This window comes from Ylistrum balloti, unplaced genomic scaffold (genome assembly GCF_031769215.1).
Source record: "Ylistrum balloti isolate Yb309-2 unplaced genomic scaffold, AGI_CSIRO_Ybal_v1 Utg370328, whole genome shotgun sequence".
Classification (NCBI taxonomy): Eukaryota; Metazoa; Mollusca; class Bivalvia; order Pectinida; family Pectinidae; genus Ylistrum; species Ylistrum balloti.
This window is the reverse complement of record NW_026782239.1, coordinates 182515-199665: the sequence shown is the minus strand read 5'-3', so window position 1 is coordinate 199665 and position 17151 is coordinate 182515. Positions and strand designations below refer to the sequence as shown.

The following is a 17151-nucleotide window of genomic DNA, read 5'->3' as shown; positions in this document are numbered from 1 at the left end:
CTGCGTAATGTTGTACTATTTAACATGTATAGTCACTGTGTAATAGACTTAATGTATGTCCATTATTATCGTCTGAGGGCATGTTACAAGCAGATGTAGGGCACCATAATATCAAATAAATAAATATGTTTTTCTGTTCAAATTGTGTGCAAGTGGTAAAACAATATGCAGGCTTAACTTCTGTGTATTGTGAGACTACAAGAGTTTTTCGTACAGTTAGCCTCTTTATGTAGACATTTGGTTTGCTGGTCTGTATTCTGGTGGGTTTTTTTTATCTTATTATATTTACATATATGCTTATGAAGGAGAGACATATTTTTAACACAAACAGATGTTTATATTTATTTTGAAGTTTGAATGCTATGTCACATATATCGTCATACTAACAATTGATATAATGCATTTTCTTAACTGTTATCTACATATGTATTCTTAGAACAAAGGATATTTCGATATCGCTTGTGTTTATAATGTATTTGTTTATTCATTCTAAGAAATTGGAATTGGTAAAAATATTCGGTTTTAAGTATTCCCTAGGGAATGCATTGAATAATAACGTGTGTGTTTTAAATGTAATCCTGAAACCATCCTGATATTTTCCCTCTGTTTAAACTATGACATTTGACAATTGACTGCAGACAAATAAAGAGCAAGTGTGAAGTCCCCCGAGATCGCTGATGGAATCTTGTCCAGCTAGACCTGTCTCCGACGATAACGTTTCCGCGTTTCGCCTGTCCTGGGAAAATCCGTCCAACATTTGAATATTAACAATGCTATAGTCCGTGTATCTATTTCTTTCTCAGTAATTTTTTTCTTCTTCTTTCTTCTAGAAATTTTCTTTTTTTACTCGATTTGGCATAACATTACTTATGTTGCTTTCCATTTAGAAAGAAAATAATAATAATAAAAAAAAAGATAAAAAAAAAAAAAAAATAAATAAATAAATAAAAAAAAATTTAAGGGATATGTAAAATGATTATAGGTATCAGATGAATAATGACAATTGTGTATAACTCATTCGAAATGATCGTTAGTTTATCTTAATTATTTGTATATTGATTTAGAATTACTGATACATAATTCTAAATACAGAAGAAATGATAACGAACATTTGAATACCGATGCATGATGGCCATATCTATGGTAGATACAACAAATGAAAGGGCCCTGTTCTCAGATCAATATCTATGGTATATACAAAAAATGAAAGGGCCCTGTTCTCACATCTATATCTATGGTAGATACAACAAATGAAAGGGCCCTGTTCTCACATCTATATCTATGGTAGATACAACAAATGAAAGGGCCCTGTTCTCACATCTATATCTATGGTAGATACAACAATGAAAGGACCCTGTTCTCACATCTATATCTATGGTAGATACAACAATGAAAGGACCCTGTTCTCACATCTATATCTATGGTAGATACAAAAAATGAAAGGACCCTGTTCTCACATCTATATCTATGGTAGATACAACAAATGAAAGGACCCTGTTCTCACATCTATATCTATGGTAGATACAAAAAATGAAAGGACCCTGTTCTCACATCTATATCTATGGTAGATACAACAAATGAAAGGACCCTGTTCTCACATCTATATCTATGGTAGATACAAAAAATGAAAGGGCCCTGTTCTCACATCTATATCTATGGTAGATACAACAAATGAAAGGACCCTGTTCTCACATCTATATCTATGGTAGATACAACAAATGAAAGGGCCCTGTTCTCACATCTATATCTATGGCAGATACAACAAATGAAAGGACCCTGTTCTCACATCTATATCTATGGTAGATACAAAAAATGAAAGGGCCCTGTTCTCAGATCAATATCTATGGTAGAAACAACAAATGAAAGGACCCTGTTCTCACATCTATATCTATGGTAGAAACAACAAATGAAAGGACCCTGTTCTCACATCTATATATATGGTAGATACAACAAATGAAAGGACCCTGTTCTCACATCTATATCTATGGTAAATATAAAGTAATGAAAGGGCCCTGTTCGAACATCTATATCTATGGTAGATACAACAAATGAAAGGGCCCTGTTCTCACATCTATATCTATGGTAGATACAACAAATGAAAGGGCACTGTTCTCACATCTATATCTATGGTAAATATAAAGTAATGAAAGGGCCCTGTTCGCACATCTATATCTATGGTAGATACAACAAATGAAAGGGCCCTGTTCTCACATCTATATCTATGGTAAATATAAAGTAATGAAAGGGCCCTGTTCTCACATCTATATCTATGGTAGATACAACAAATGAAAGGGCCCTGTTCTCAGATCTATATCTATGGTAGATACAACAAATGAAAGGGCACTGTTCTCACATCTATATCTATGGTAAATATAAAGTAATGAAAGGGCCCTGTTCTCACATCTATATCTATCTTAGATACAACAAATGAAAGGGCCCTGTTCTCACATCTATATCTATGGTATATACAAAAATGAAAGGGCCCTGTTCTCACATCTATATCTATGGTAGATACAAAAAATGAAAGGGCCCTGTTCTCACATCTATATCTATGGTATATACAACAAATGAAAGGACTCTGTTCTCACATCTATATCTATCTTAGATACAACAAATGAAAGGGCCCTGTTCTCACATCTATATCTATGGTAAATATAAATATCTATGTAAATATAAAGAAAGGGCCCTGTTCTCACATCTATATCTATGTTATATACAACAAATGAAAGGACCCTGTTCTCACATCTATATCTATGGTAAATATAAAGTAATGAAAGGGCCCTGTTCTCACATCTATATCTATGGTAGATACAACAAATGAAAGGACACTGTTCTCACATCTATATCTATGGTAAATATAAAGTAATGAAAGGGCCCTGTTCTAAAATCTACATCTTTCAGTATTAAGTGTATTAAGGGTCACACATTATGTGACTGTTTTAAATGTCGCACTACATTTCTAAATCTTTTCGAGGGAAATAATAAAATCTGGACTGTCGGCAGATATAGGGATATGATAAGTGTCTTTTAAACTTAAAATATCATCTCCTATTTGTAAAGCTCTTGTGTGTCTATTACGGACAGAACCCAAAACCGCTCTTACAGGAAGTAAGACCAACTATGAAATACAAGTATGACAGCGATGCGTAAATGTTCCAGAAAGATCAAATATGAATTCAGTCATTCGTGAAATAAGATGGTTATGATAATATGCTAATATTAGAAACTAATAATGAATATGTTACCTGTACCTATTCAACCTTAGCCATAAAATTGTACCTGTCATGTAAATGTTTAGTTTGTTAAGGATATCGGAGCTTCAATATTTGATATTGAAATAAATTAAATGACTACCTCTATGATTAATATTAGATATACATGGAAGACAAGATGTTAACAAAAGTTGTGATGACACAAACATTGCACTATAAAGTATGCATATACACATTCAAGTATTGTCGCCATCGACAGTTTAATTATCTCACCTTAATTTGTATGACGATCCCAATGATGACCAAAGGTAGATATCCTGGTTCAGTGAGAAAAATACTTGTACCCTGGCATATCTGTCAAGACGAATACAGTCGAAACTCCTGGTAAATCGTCAAAACAGTATCCGTCAAAAAAATATCGATCTGGTGCGAAATGCACTGATTGTCGGTCTAACCAACAAAGTGACCAGTTTTGATCAAACAGTTCACAACAAAGTTGTGCAAAATCTATATAATATTTCTTTACGATCAAAGACAGACGAACACAAATAAAAATGACTCAGAACAACAAACAGTGAATTGTGTTTATTCGTTGATTCCTTATATGGTATGATACGGTGGCTACTGCATTACAAGGGAATGACGTAACAGACAGAGAGCGGTGCATGTACTAGCGGATCAAAAACGGTAAAAAATACCTGCACAGAAAATAACATACAGGGTTATGACATCTGCATAGAGTAAAGTGATATTTTCTTCAAGCATCTCAATTTCGGCTGATGCCCTAGTTACCGATGATAAAGAAATTCTAATAGTTATGCTGTTCGGCAACTTCTAACTGTATACATGATATTAAAAGTGCTGCTAAATTGTTTTCATTTTATAAGTAGCTTTTTTTTTTTAGTTATTTGCTTGGGTGCCTATGTACAAAAAAACAACTTGTGTTCAAAACAATGATTAGCCGTTTGTACTTAAAAGACATACAAGTGACGCTGGTATTATGTAACTGTACGTCGGTTCTGGTTAGAAGCTGTCATATCAATTGTTTGGAATATAAATTGAAAATATTCAGCCAGTACATTTCACAACATTTATATGGATTTTTAATCATAGGTTTTACCGAATTTAGAAAAGATCGTTAGATTTCATTAGAAAGCATCTGACACCAATCCACAAATATTTAATTCTCATAATAGTGTATTATTTGACTTAAGGGGTAGACGGGTATCTGTTGTATTTGGGTATACACATATATAGGTGTAAAAGTGTATGTTGTGGGATCGGAAACCCGGGTACTTATGACCTCAACCTACACTTTGTAGCTCGCTCTAACATAGGTATTCGTTGTCATGGATACTATACTGCCTCCTCCTGCAGCGGTCAGTATAATCCGGGCGCCTATCATGCGCCTTACGTGTTAACTTTGGCGCCTTCTGTGCGCTTCCTTATATAACATTATTTCAGGGCAATGTGCATCTAAAAGCATCTTAACTTCCCTTTGTTACATCTACTTACCTACATCACTAAGATACAACGGACTTTTTATCAGCAGCAAAGTAAAAGAATATATATCTAAAATACATTACAACATTATTTTATGTACGTATTATATATGTATGTATGTATATTTATATAGATGTATATATATATATATATCTTTGAATAGTTTACTCTCCGTGACGAGAAATCCTCTTTATAATATCCCAGAAGTTGCAGTTCATGTTTTTGTGAACGCCATCTCTTCGATATGAACTTATGGACGACTCCTCCAAGCTGTGGACAGATGACATCTATATGATTGATATCTCGTATTATGGTTATCTCGGTTATCTCGAAGGAAACCATTCATCTTTGTCAATGGCTGTCTGGGATATTCATAGAAGTGTTGTTTCCATGGAAACGTTGTAAACATCTATTTCCTTTAAATTCAAAATGGACTTTTGGCAGCTGTTTAGCGATCAATTATCACACATGTGAATTAAATTTGTAATGATTACATATATTTTTTTTTCTGCTCGAAATCAATGACAATGACATTCGTGATTATTTTCCTGATTCATCCAATCAGAAGCGTCCTCGTTATTTACTTCACCGTTGTGTTGGCGAGGTCTTTTCAGGTATGTACAGGTCGGACGCTGGAACAAACGGACATACATATAAATAACATCTATACATACACAACAAGTGTCGCTAGAATACCGTAATATGAAAATCACCTCGGATTTAACTCTGGGTGCAAGCAAAACATTAAAAGATTTAAACAACCCTTCAGAATTGAAAATTAATTGGAAGAATATCATAAAGGAGAAAGTTGAGATTCTTAAAGACTAACCAGGGAATTGGTCGGGACAAGAAAACATGTGTATGATGCATCATGAACGACGTGACAAAAAACTATCGTTAATCAACAATGCCTTTAAAATAAATAGGAGGTTTCTAAATGATTGTGCATGCCAATGATTATTTACAATGAAGAAAATGACGTTGAAATTATATTTGAAAATACTAATACCTAACAATATTCTTTTATAAATACATACAAAACTTTGATTCGCATACAAGTATACGGATACAATATAATGATAAAATTTCTATTTCACTGTCACGTTTAAGTTAAATGTTAATACAAATTAAGATATAAAGAACCACCGTTCATCTACGCAGACGGCAAACCCTCATGTCAGTAGAAGAAAACACTACTCATTCTCTATTGTGATTAGAAATGTAGCATTATTCAGCATGCTTAGAGTCCAGTGGCGGATCCATAGACAAAATTGAGGTCGGTGTCCGATTCTTTTATGAATGGCAAAAATTCTTAACGGGACAAGATTTGGAATATTTCAGATTCAAACGAACTCTAGATGGATTGAAGGTTTCTTGTGAAATAGAAATATCTATTTTGATCCGCCGCTGGAGTCTTAAAATCAACAGAAAAGAAATTTTTATAAAAACAAAAAAATGTTTCGTCGGTACGAGCCTGCACGTGAGCATATCTGATGACGTCTCAGCAGGAAGACTTATTCGATATCATGACGTCAGCAGCTTAACGTTCATGGAAGTGTTCGCGTGCGGTATGCGTTGCAAGGGCACAACAAGTCTTCACTGGTTCTCAGGGTCCAACATTTGCATGGCTACAAGTCCTTTCCAACGAAAAAAAGCCATCCCCGGATGGCAGAAAAACAACAACGAATTAGTACGTAAACCGTGAGAGACAAGCATTCGCTTAATTTGTTATGCAATATGTTGAAATATGGAGTGGATGAAGGTATCGAGGGAGAAGGGCGACAGCCTTGATTCTACTGCTTTCCAACTTGGGTGCTAAGCCATCAGTCATCACATTCCACTGCCAAGTCCTTTTCGAATATAATGAAACAATTGCGCGATAACCTCCCAAAGGAAACGCTCTTTGCTCTCTGGAGAGCAAAAAGACATATTGCTATGTAACATTTCTAGCCAAAGTCCTCAATTTTGAGAGTCAGCCAAGCTTTTCTGCAATGCTAAGCAAAGAGAAGGCCACTGAGAGCAGCAATAATATTGGTTATACAAAGGTTCCAGCAGCCTTCCAGTGCTCTCCTAACATTTTCTATAGCGCTAGCGTTTGCTATCACATTATGGACATAGAATGTTACATAGTCACGCACATGCAGGGCGGGGACAAAAGCAAGATACATTACTCTGATCCATGTTTCACTTTTGAAAGAATCACGATTGTTATTTGTTTTTGAATCCAATCTAAACTTCATTCCAAGCTTCGTCTGTTAACAAAATGTTTGAACGTGCGTTTCCGTAGTTAGTACACGGATGTTATAATATATACACACACAAAACATAGGGTAAGAATGATTTAAGTCTTTGTATATATATATATGTACTTACATATATATATCTTAAAAATACAAGTAAATGGTATCGCGTATACAACAACCAAAAGGCTACACAAAGAAATTTAAGCGTCAGACATGTCTGCTAGTACTAGTAGAACATACACCAACTTAACTTCGAAAGAGCTTTAGTGAGATTGGTGACGATTGTCTAGTTTTGTTTAACCTGAAACCAGAAGGGAAAAAAACGTATGCGTATTTATTAGTTTTAACAAGACGACGAACATATGCAATGCCAGAATTTGTTGCTGACAAGCTTTTGATATGTTAAGTTCTCAGGTTAGTGTCCGGATATGTTTATGGTGATGATCCAGATAACTGATGATATCCGGTTCTTGCTCCACATAAATTGTGACCCATCTGGTTCGCGGTGATGATCCATATAGATTGGTGTCTATCTGGTTCGCGGTGATGATCCATATAGATTGGTGTCTATCTGGTTCGCGGTGATGATCCACATAGATTGGTGTCTATCTGGTTCGCGGTGATGATCCACATAGATTGGTGTCTATCTGGTTCGCGGTGATGATCCATATAGATTGGTGTCTATCTGCTTCGCGGTGATGATCCACATAGATTGGTGTCTATCTAGTTCGCGGTGATGATCCACATAGATTGGTGTCTATCTGGTTCGCGGTGATGATCTTGATCCAACCAGGTAGTTAGTCACGCTTGTGACGTATCTAGTTTTAGTTCAGTCAGCTTCATGAGAAATTTAGTTTCTGTCCAGAAAGAGATGTGACATATCTGCATGTGGTTTAACAAGACAGACTTATGACGCATCTATTGCGGTATCAGATTTGTGACGGTTATTTTCTTAAGTCCAGACAGATTTGTGGCTCTCTGCCGCTCGGTGATAATGATCCATACAAATTTTTGACGGTTTTTGATTCAGTCCAGAAAAAAAGTAACTATCGGATTCTCCCTGAAAATGTTCCATACAGAGCTGTGACGGATTTCATTTTAGTCCAGACATATTTGTGACTATCTCACCCTCAGTGATAATTGTCCAGGAATATGTGTTACGTCTCTGTTTCTCCACACAAAAGCTATGCATATGATACATCAGATTTCGGCCCAAAATACATTTCTGACGGTCCATATTCGTGAAGTACCTAACTTTGGTTCGGGAAGACTTGTAACATTCTGGTTCGTATGTATGGTTTCGATAAGATATAGTAGTTCAGTGTATGATTTACGGTAAAAAAAACCAAGATGATCACATAGAGAGATAAATAACGCAGATCAAATGTGATATGATATAGACGTATTAGTAAATTGACCCGCAAGATCGTGTTTCTGTGACATGGCGAGACAGATAATAATGCTGTTAAAATACCCAGTATAAGAAAGTACCGAATTGCTAGTTTACGGTACGAAAGTTGTTTTTGCAATCATAAAGCAACGTCGCGCAACCATACTAAATTTAGTTTGTGTTAATTTTCTGGCATGCGTGTTACCATTCCACTATATAAGATTAAGGATGTTTTACGGTTTACAATGTTCGCGAAACGTATTTATGGTACGACCTTACCAAATTAATTTCTAATGTTACTAGCCGTCTATAAGGATCGTAGAGACTGTTAGAAACTATCGGAAGGAAGTAGAATAAACATGTTAATAGATAGAAAAAAGAGACTTCGCCGTCTCGTCCCGTCTGTCCGAACCAATAGACCAAATTATATAAAAATGTCTCCTAGCATCACTGTAATTCCTTGACCACAGCGCGTCCATTTACTTACCGAAGAAAATTATAACGATACCAATAACATTGACGACCAAGTACATCAAAAAGAACAAGCGGTCAGTTATACAACAGATGACCTTCCACTCGCGGATGAATTTCTCTTTCTGTTCTGCTTTGGCCTTCTTGTCTCGGTAGGCTTCGAGAATCTCCCGAATGATCCTGATATCCTCGGAGAGACTTGAGCGAATGATATTAAGTCTCTCTATATTACAATCTTTGTTGTTTTGTTCATAACCGTCTTCTTTTCCTTCGTCCAGTAATCTTACTTTGGCGAATTTCATTTCCGTTTCCGGAAGTTTAGACGTGGCGCCACCCGTGTACTTAATGTTCCAGCTGTTCTTTTGTGGTGGTTCCGCTTGCTTTTCGATCAGTTTGTCTCGGATCATGAATGCTCTGGCGACAATGTCAATCATGAACTGAAAAAAATAAACAAAACATATAGGTTATATATACATATTGATATTAACGTTACTAATTGATGTTTATTCTGAGAGGAAAAAAAGGCACTGAATTCCTCTTTCAAGGGAATTGTAGCAGTACAAAACATCCGGGTGGCTGCAACAAAAAAAAATAAAACAATAAATATAATAAGTAAACACATCCCGATAAGGCAAGACGTGTTTGTTTTTCATATATTTCCGAATTGAGTTGGTTTTTTTATCGCATCACATGCAAGTCATTGTACGTCCTTAAGGAGTCTTGATCGTATTGACACAAAGAGCATTTTCTTACGTATAAACAAAATCACAAGTACACAAGACCCGATGATAACTTTTGTCCTAGTTTCATTTTTAAAAACAAAATTTCATATTTCATTAGCTCTATATCACTTTTTTTAAAAAAGCAATTTGCGAGACTTTGCGACCAAATCTCAAACTCCAAGACCAATATCATAAAATCCTATACAATATGAAAATAACACCATATACTTTTTTATCACATTACTCCAGAAATCTAGTTTGACAGGTCTTTTAATCAAAACTGTCGTTTATAATGTCAAAAGGAGGCAGACATTTTGTGGCATCCGTTTCAACTATGACAGGCGCAAACAATGATATACGCTCGAGGATATATAACAATGGTGACCTATGCATAAAAATCTTACATTGATGTAAAAATGGTCGATCGTATGATAAGTAGTTTTTATACATTTGAGTAAATATCGGATGATTTACACACGTTTCTGGTCTATATTGCTATTTTGATTTTTTAAATATGATTTTTGCATTTTAAAAGGACCACGTGGGTCCACAAGAACAGCGATTAAAAAATATAGATATATATATGTAGGTTTAACTGTCTTATACAAGCACATCTCCCGGTATCATCGCCTTTTAGTCAACTGGTATTCATGACCATATCTTGGGGTTCTAGAGGTGTCTGGCTTATAAAGTGTATCTTGAACAGCTCGTATTGTCGACTCAAAATATATTTGGCCATATCAAACAACGTTCTGCGAATGTGAACAATGGTTACGACGATAAAATGGCCTGCTCAAGGCCGAAGCCACAGTGTACATCAATGCGTTAGTGGGAATCGAAAACACCGCCCGTGCAGGCAGTAGATTGGCACAGTACCAGCAATACTGTGCAGCCCTTTTAATCAAATACGAGCCCCTAGAATTAAAGATGCTGGTGTTTTTTTACCAGACATAAAGGGAGCGTTTTGGAATACAGAATAGCGGTGTTCCACCGTCCATATTTCTCTCTTTCCCTCGCTCTATCTTTCTCCTTTTCCCCTCTTCTCTCTATTTCTCTATTAAATGTACAAATACTTAGGTACTTTACGTTTATGAATATGTTTTTAAGCAGTAAATTACTATTATACCATAAAGACTCCGCTGTTTGAAAATCGATGATCACATCTCGTACACAGAAATGAAGATGTGATTTCTATATTCCAGAGTTACGCCGTCTTGTATACTCCTAAGGCTGCCTGTGGGACCCCGTAAATATTCCAGCTGGTTGTAACTCAGTAAATGGCGAAGTTATGTGGCAATTTTTCTCGGAAAAAGACGTATCATTTTGGCCCTTACACCAAAACATAACGGCACTTTTTACCAGTAATGTCTTTCTAACGTACAGTTGTCTTGAAGCGTAATCTAAACAGTGTTTGGTGTGTTTCGACGTGCTAGCAGTTACCAAGCAGAACTGATGTTTACAAGGGACAAAACACATTAGCTTGGTCACAAAAGCCATACAACGTTGATGGGTGGCAGCAAATGTCATTAGCTCACAAGTAATGTGAAAATATCATTGATACAATACTTTTCATACCCAGATAATATTATTATGAAGTCGTTAGTTACAAACATAGTTGTTTCTATAAACGCATGACTTTGTAATGCGAATTTCAGCTTTAACAAATGGAGATTCGATAATAAACAAATACTACGTGAAAAGATAAATTGGTCAACGGTTTTGAGACTGAAGACATGCACTTGCCTGATAACTTTTGTGTTAAAATAAATCATTTGGAGGTATTGGTGTCGTGAAAACGCATTTCGATTCTTTTAATATTAAGAGTAAACAGATTCAGCATAATTCATATGTCAGAAGAATATATAATTTGATAAAAAAGACAAAAAAAAAAAAAAAAAAAAATCACTAGATTTTAAAAATCTTTTTGATATTGCAAAAATGGTGTTATACTGGCATCATTTGAAGAAAGACATTACTAGGCAGTGCTAAAAAGATTACTATGATAAGGACGGACATGATTACACAAGGTGTGCAGAACAAAACAAAAACAGTCTTTATTGAAAAGTGTATAGTGTAACTAATATTAGTGCTGTCCGCTTTAGGAGAGACTGTTTTACAATTAAAAATAAATTGTAAAAATCTCTCTCTCTCTCTCTCTCTCTCTCTCTCTCTCTCTCTCTCTCTCTCTCTCTCTCTCTCTCTCCGTGTAATTTTGTATTTAAACATGTCGTTTGGTCTTGTCAAAATTTATAGGGAAAGGGCTTGATATTAGTTGAAATTGTTCAATAAAATATGCTTATATAAAAAATGATAATAAAAATACACTTTAAAATAACACAAGACTGAACAGGCGATATCAGATCGGTAATTTTCTTTACTACAATACTAAGGAGATAATGTACTGTACAATTTTTAATTTTCGTGGTGGGTTGTATTTTCGTTGCTTTCGTGGGTACTCTCAATCATTCATATAAGTAGATTGATTTTACTATAATTACCCACAAAATGAAGTGTCCGCGAAATAAGGTGTCTAAGAAAAAAAAATTAGGATTGATAAACCGTGAAATTTGAGCTCCACGAAAATGTATGAATTTACAACTTTCCATTGTGTATGAGATAAAGACATATGACCAATTTCATATCCGTGAGGTCAACGCACCGGAAATAGAACGATTTGTGTAGGAAGTAGTTTCGTGTTTACATATAGAAACATATCACAATAAGATTTTTTCATGAGAAATATTTTTTAAAATGATTACCAGTTGAGAGGAAAATGCCCATATTTCTATTGTTTTCAAGATAAATTCCAATTTTTCTTCGTCAATGAGTAAAACTATATGATGACAGTACTCTAATGCATACAAAGTACTTGAAATATTGAGGAATTCTATATTTCTAAGAAAAGTTATATCCAATTGATGTAACAAAGAGGTTTCGAATCAACACGGTGGGTGAATGTAACTAGGAGATCATATAACCAATAAATTATTATTTATCATAACCAAAACAGTCGTATTTTCACAATATTTACAATATGTTTTCCATAAAATATCAGAATCTGATATAAAGTAAGAAATTCACATATATATCACGCAAGTAGGAAACATCAATGTGCGTCGCTGAGTTTATATAACCCAATATACCAGTGTATATTGGTATTCTGACACTGCTTCGCAACACACACACCAAATTACTATGTAAGATCGTGAAAATTGATGTGTGTATTGGCATATCGTGGCGAGGCATGCTACACTTCACCACTGGCTACAGTATTAACCACATGGCATTGTCTAGACACACGGCCCCGACGATCGCATCCCATAATAGTTGGATAACGTCATAAAACAAGAATCCGAAATCTGGGGAACGCAACATGATCAAAGGATTGCACAAAAGACACACAAGTGAATGGCACAATAATCATTCGATAGACGAATCAGATACATTCAACGGCAGGTCGCTGCGAACCAAGCTTTTCCAGGAATCGTTATCATTACTACTACAGAGGAAAAAAACATAGTTGCTAACCACAGCCAGCTATGTAGTAGAAATCAAGTAACACGTGAACTAATTACATTTAAATTCTCAGTTCTTGAAGAAAGAAAGAAAAAAAACTAGGGCAGAGTGTTAAGTAATTAGACGGTGTAAGGTACGGTGACACCTCCCATGGCACGGTATAGGTGACGTCTCGTCACGTCCTGGCAGCTCGCGCTGTGACGTGTACCAGTACAGGCTTCTTGCACAAGCTCGCTGGCGATTAAGCGGGGGAGAGGTGTGGAAAACGGGTTGAAGAGAGGTGTTCGATACGCTGAAGTGATTAGCAACAAACTCCTAAAGGCGAGAAAATCAAGGCAAAATAGAATGAGACAGTATCACTTCATGATCTGTATCTATGGTTTTAATGACAATTCTCTTCTTCGTTTAATGGTGTTATTTAGTCAACTAGCACCATTAAAATTGGCCAGGAACGTAAATCTATAATGGTTAGATTCATCCTCGGTACTGCAGGGGTTACGATCACTTTCGCTCTCTGCACCCCTTAACCATGTCAGGGCAAAATTGAAGGCACAAGCTAAGTGATTTGATTGCTTACAGAAGAAAAAAAAACTGACCAATCACAAGCTGCTACGTTCCTTTTGAAGATTACAACTTCAAATCCATTACAATGTACCGTTATGCGATCTCAAGATTCGTTTAATGCATATCAAAGGTCAAAATTAGTCTTTTCGTCTTGTTCAAAAGGTGTCACACACGGAACCTTTAATTTTGCCATGATATGTTCCAGAGGTGCAAATAACTACCGTGATTGTAACCCCTGGAGTATCGAAGATGGTCTAGATGATGCTCGTGTATATGCTAAAGTGATGCCTACTGTGGTCAGTATTTTTTACATATAAAAAACTCAAGGTTAATATGTATATCACACGTTTTTCTGCATCGTTTCAATAAATACTGTAACTCATTTGGGACTTTGGACTCACGATTGGTTTACAACATGCACAAATTATCTGCATTGGAATGAAATTGAATTTCATTGGAAAACATTAAATATGACTATATACACTACCTGATTCCCTAATTGGGAAATCGATCGCGTGATCCATGTACAGAACAGGATACGGCATTTGTTCAAACTTGTAATAAGTGTTGTTGGGAATAATACGTTGATTGACCTACGCTGCTGCGTTCCAAGCAAGGGAGATTACCCGTAAGTTATATCAAAATTTAGTAAAACATTGTGTGTAGGGTAGATCAAAATATTTGAGGAGGCGTTTACACTTGAAGTGTCATTGGTAAAAGTTAGGAGAAACTTTTTGATATTTAATAAACGAATTACGTAAAACGAAGCCGTATATAATCAGAACACTATCATATGGAAATTTACACGTGACCTCTGAAGAAATATTTTTTCATGGTAGACAAAACAAGAACATATACATCATTCAAACCCATGTTCATTAAAACTAGGGCAAACTATTAACAAAAGAAAGATTTTAGTCGTAAACTCATAAAAATGTACAAGACCAGGTGTTCCAGAAGTGGAAGCGTCTTTGCTCCATCAACGACCACGTCACTCGCAATGTCAATCGTGGTCAGGCCTTGTAAGTAATGTCACGTTCTCAAATGAGAACAGGGTATAAAATCATGGAACCAACATATAAACTACCACGATGTAACGAACAAGAATTCAAATAGAAGAATTGTGTGTATAGTTTTTTTTAATCTCTGTAAGATTTTCCCCTGAACGTGATTCATGTATCTAAAGTTTAAAACATAATAGAAAGAATACACGAACTCGTCATGTTATAAAAAGTGGAAAGTGAGATAACGCACCACATTTTATGTATTGATCTTACCCTGTTGTCGTGAAAGTACAAGTTGTGTTGCTTTTCAGGCTAGGGAGATGATTCTTAAGTTTGATTTCAGTAAATATGTGGGTAGTGAGGGTTTCGACGTATATATTTGTATATGTGGTGTTCTGTATTAACTGACAAAATGTCTAGGGAAATCCAGAAGTATGCTGGGAGAGTCGACAGAGTTAAGAAACATTGTACAAAGCAATGTCAAAGAGTTACGTGCCGGTTGTAACAATGTTTTTGCTATCTGACGTATATAATTATGTATTGTGAATGTGGAGAGCAAAATGTTAAAAAATATTAAGACAGATAAATTCAGCAACTTTCAATTACAAAATGTAATATCTGCCTCCGTTGGTATAGATTCAAACATACCAAGTGTGTCAACTCATTGTCAATATATCCTTTGTACCATTGGTAGTAATACAAAACTAAGACAAAAACATACTTGTTTTGAGCATTTGCAATTTGCAGTCTTGAAAGATGCATGTCGGAATTACAATCAAACCTATGACGCCTGGACCTATATAACATTTTTAAAGTATTTTTCTCCTGAAATCTATTTTATCCTGAGTTTCGACTTTATATTGGAGATATGTGATAACATGATAATGGAGATGTTCATTTGACCTTCCTTTATCTATTTTATAACAATCGTCTTTTGAAAATCAAATCAAATCTCGATTTGATATTTGATTTTTCCTCCGTGTACGCCAGTTATTTTTATATTGGTAAGTTACATGACAAACCTGATGTTATATTGTGTATACTAACCTTTCTTAGCCAGGCGGGAGCCCTGTTTATCCTCACACCACGGAAAAACATATTTGCCACAATTGTAGAGAGCACAGTGGACATCGTAATCATCACCATACTCAAGCAGAAATATGCACCTGTAACATAAACAAATAATATTAGCATATCTTCGTTATTACTATACTAAGGTTCAATTATACACCTGTAACATACACAAATAACATTAGGTTATCTTTGTTATTATTAAACTAAGGTATAAATATGCACCTGCATCACCAAAACATGTAGATATATCTTTATCAATTATCATCATAAACGGGTTACAGTAATCTTTAAATGTCAACTTTGCGATTCTAAGAGATGTCAATATGTTGTGCAAGATTTTTTCAGGCAAATTCAGAAATCCATTTCAAACGGTTTGAGAGAGATGGTTGATCCTCACAATTTGAGTGAGTCCCACAGGAAAAGCATGATCCCAGGACTCAAAGATCTGAGTCCCTAAATTCATTGATTGCGCATACTATGAATAATTCATTTCCGTGGGGTTTTGTCTTTATCGATGTTACTTTGAATCCCCTTTTTCATAATTCCTCCAATAAATAAACTGTTATTAATTTGTTTCTTGAGTCGATCAAAGAAATTATATGTCCGGGGAAACTAGTTGTTTGGTGATAATTGTTTTAATGGAGAAAAAAAAGAAATACAAAAACCAAAAAAGCGCGACATCTGATTTCTGAAAGTAGACCGTAACTGATGGCAATTGCACGATTTAAATATACAATCTGGGTTTATAATCTTAGAAAGAAAACTAGATGTACATATTTCTAACTGTCTTATCACTTCAATGAAGAGGTTGTAATTATAACGGTCAAACAGTTATATACACAAATTGCGAAGTTGAGAAAGCAGGATGGTAGGAAAATTAGTAAAACATTTCCTGTCATGTTACGTCTGAAATATTTTGAACCAATTTCTACTAAAAGAAGTTTAATAATCAGCTGTGTTACAACACTTATATGTCAATGAACTGTGCTTTCCTATGCACCAGAGCTGTCGACAGTGTCCAGAAAGAGTAAAATTACTTTGCTGCAATTTTTTCCTTCATAGACTTTTGGTAGCCTTGGAGTTTACGTGTTACGGCTATTTGGACGCATATTAGGTGTAGTCATGAAATTGTTCTATATGATTGAAGCATGAGGGCTCGGAGGTATTGTCTGGTAATCTGTCTAGATTATAGTTTGTTACTTCCTACGGGCCGGTGTGTACATATACAACAGAACCGTAAAAGTCAGAAATATCCTACTACGACCTCCCTCATTGCCCACAGTTATTTGAAGTCCCAGAATGTGTGTTTTCGCTCCTGATGTAGTATGGGTTATTTCGTGCCTTCTATGCAGTATTTCGTACTTTTTACAACCTATGCTTTCCAGCCCGAACGTGTGGTCGTGTTGAAAAAATTGTTTGCCACTTAACCATAGGCTTACACAAGTAGTTCGT

General features: G+C 35.4%; 1 protein-coding gene across 1 annotated transcript in view; it reads right to left on the bottom strand.

Moving 5' to 3' along the window:
- Positions 1–3778: 3778 nt before the first annotated feature.
- The window catches only part of LOC132553446 (acetylcholine receptor subunit alpha-1-B-like), a 75874-nt gene continuing 62501 nt past the window's right edge, over positions 3779–17151 (bottom strand). Inside the window, exons 6-8 of the mRNA XM_060217691.1 lie at positions 15673–15791; positions 8836–9256; positions 3779–5347 (exon numbers count right to left, since the gene is read on the bottom strand). Of these exons, the coding sequence (XP_060073674.1) occupies positions 5301–5347; positions 8836–9256; positions 15673–15791 (587 nt within the window). The 3' untranslated portion in view covers positions 3779–5300. The remainder of the gene's footprint in view (positions 5348–8835; positions 9257–15672; positions 15792–17151) is intronic.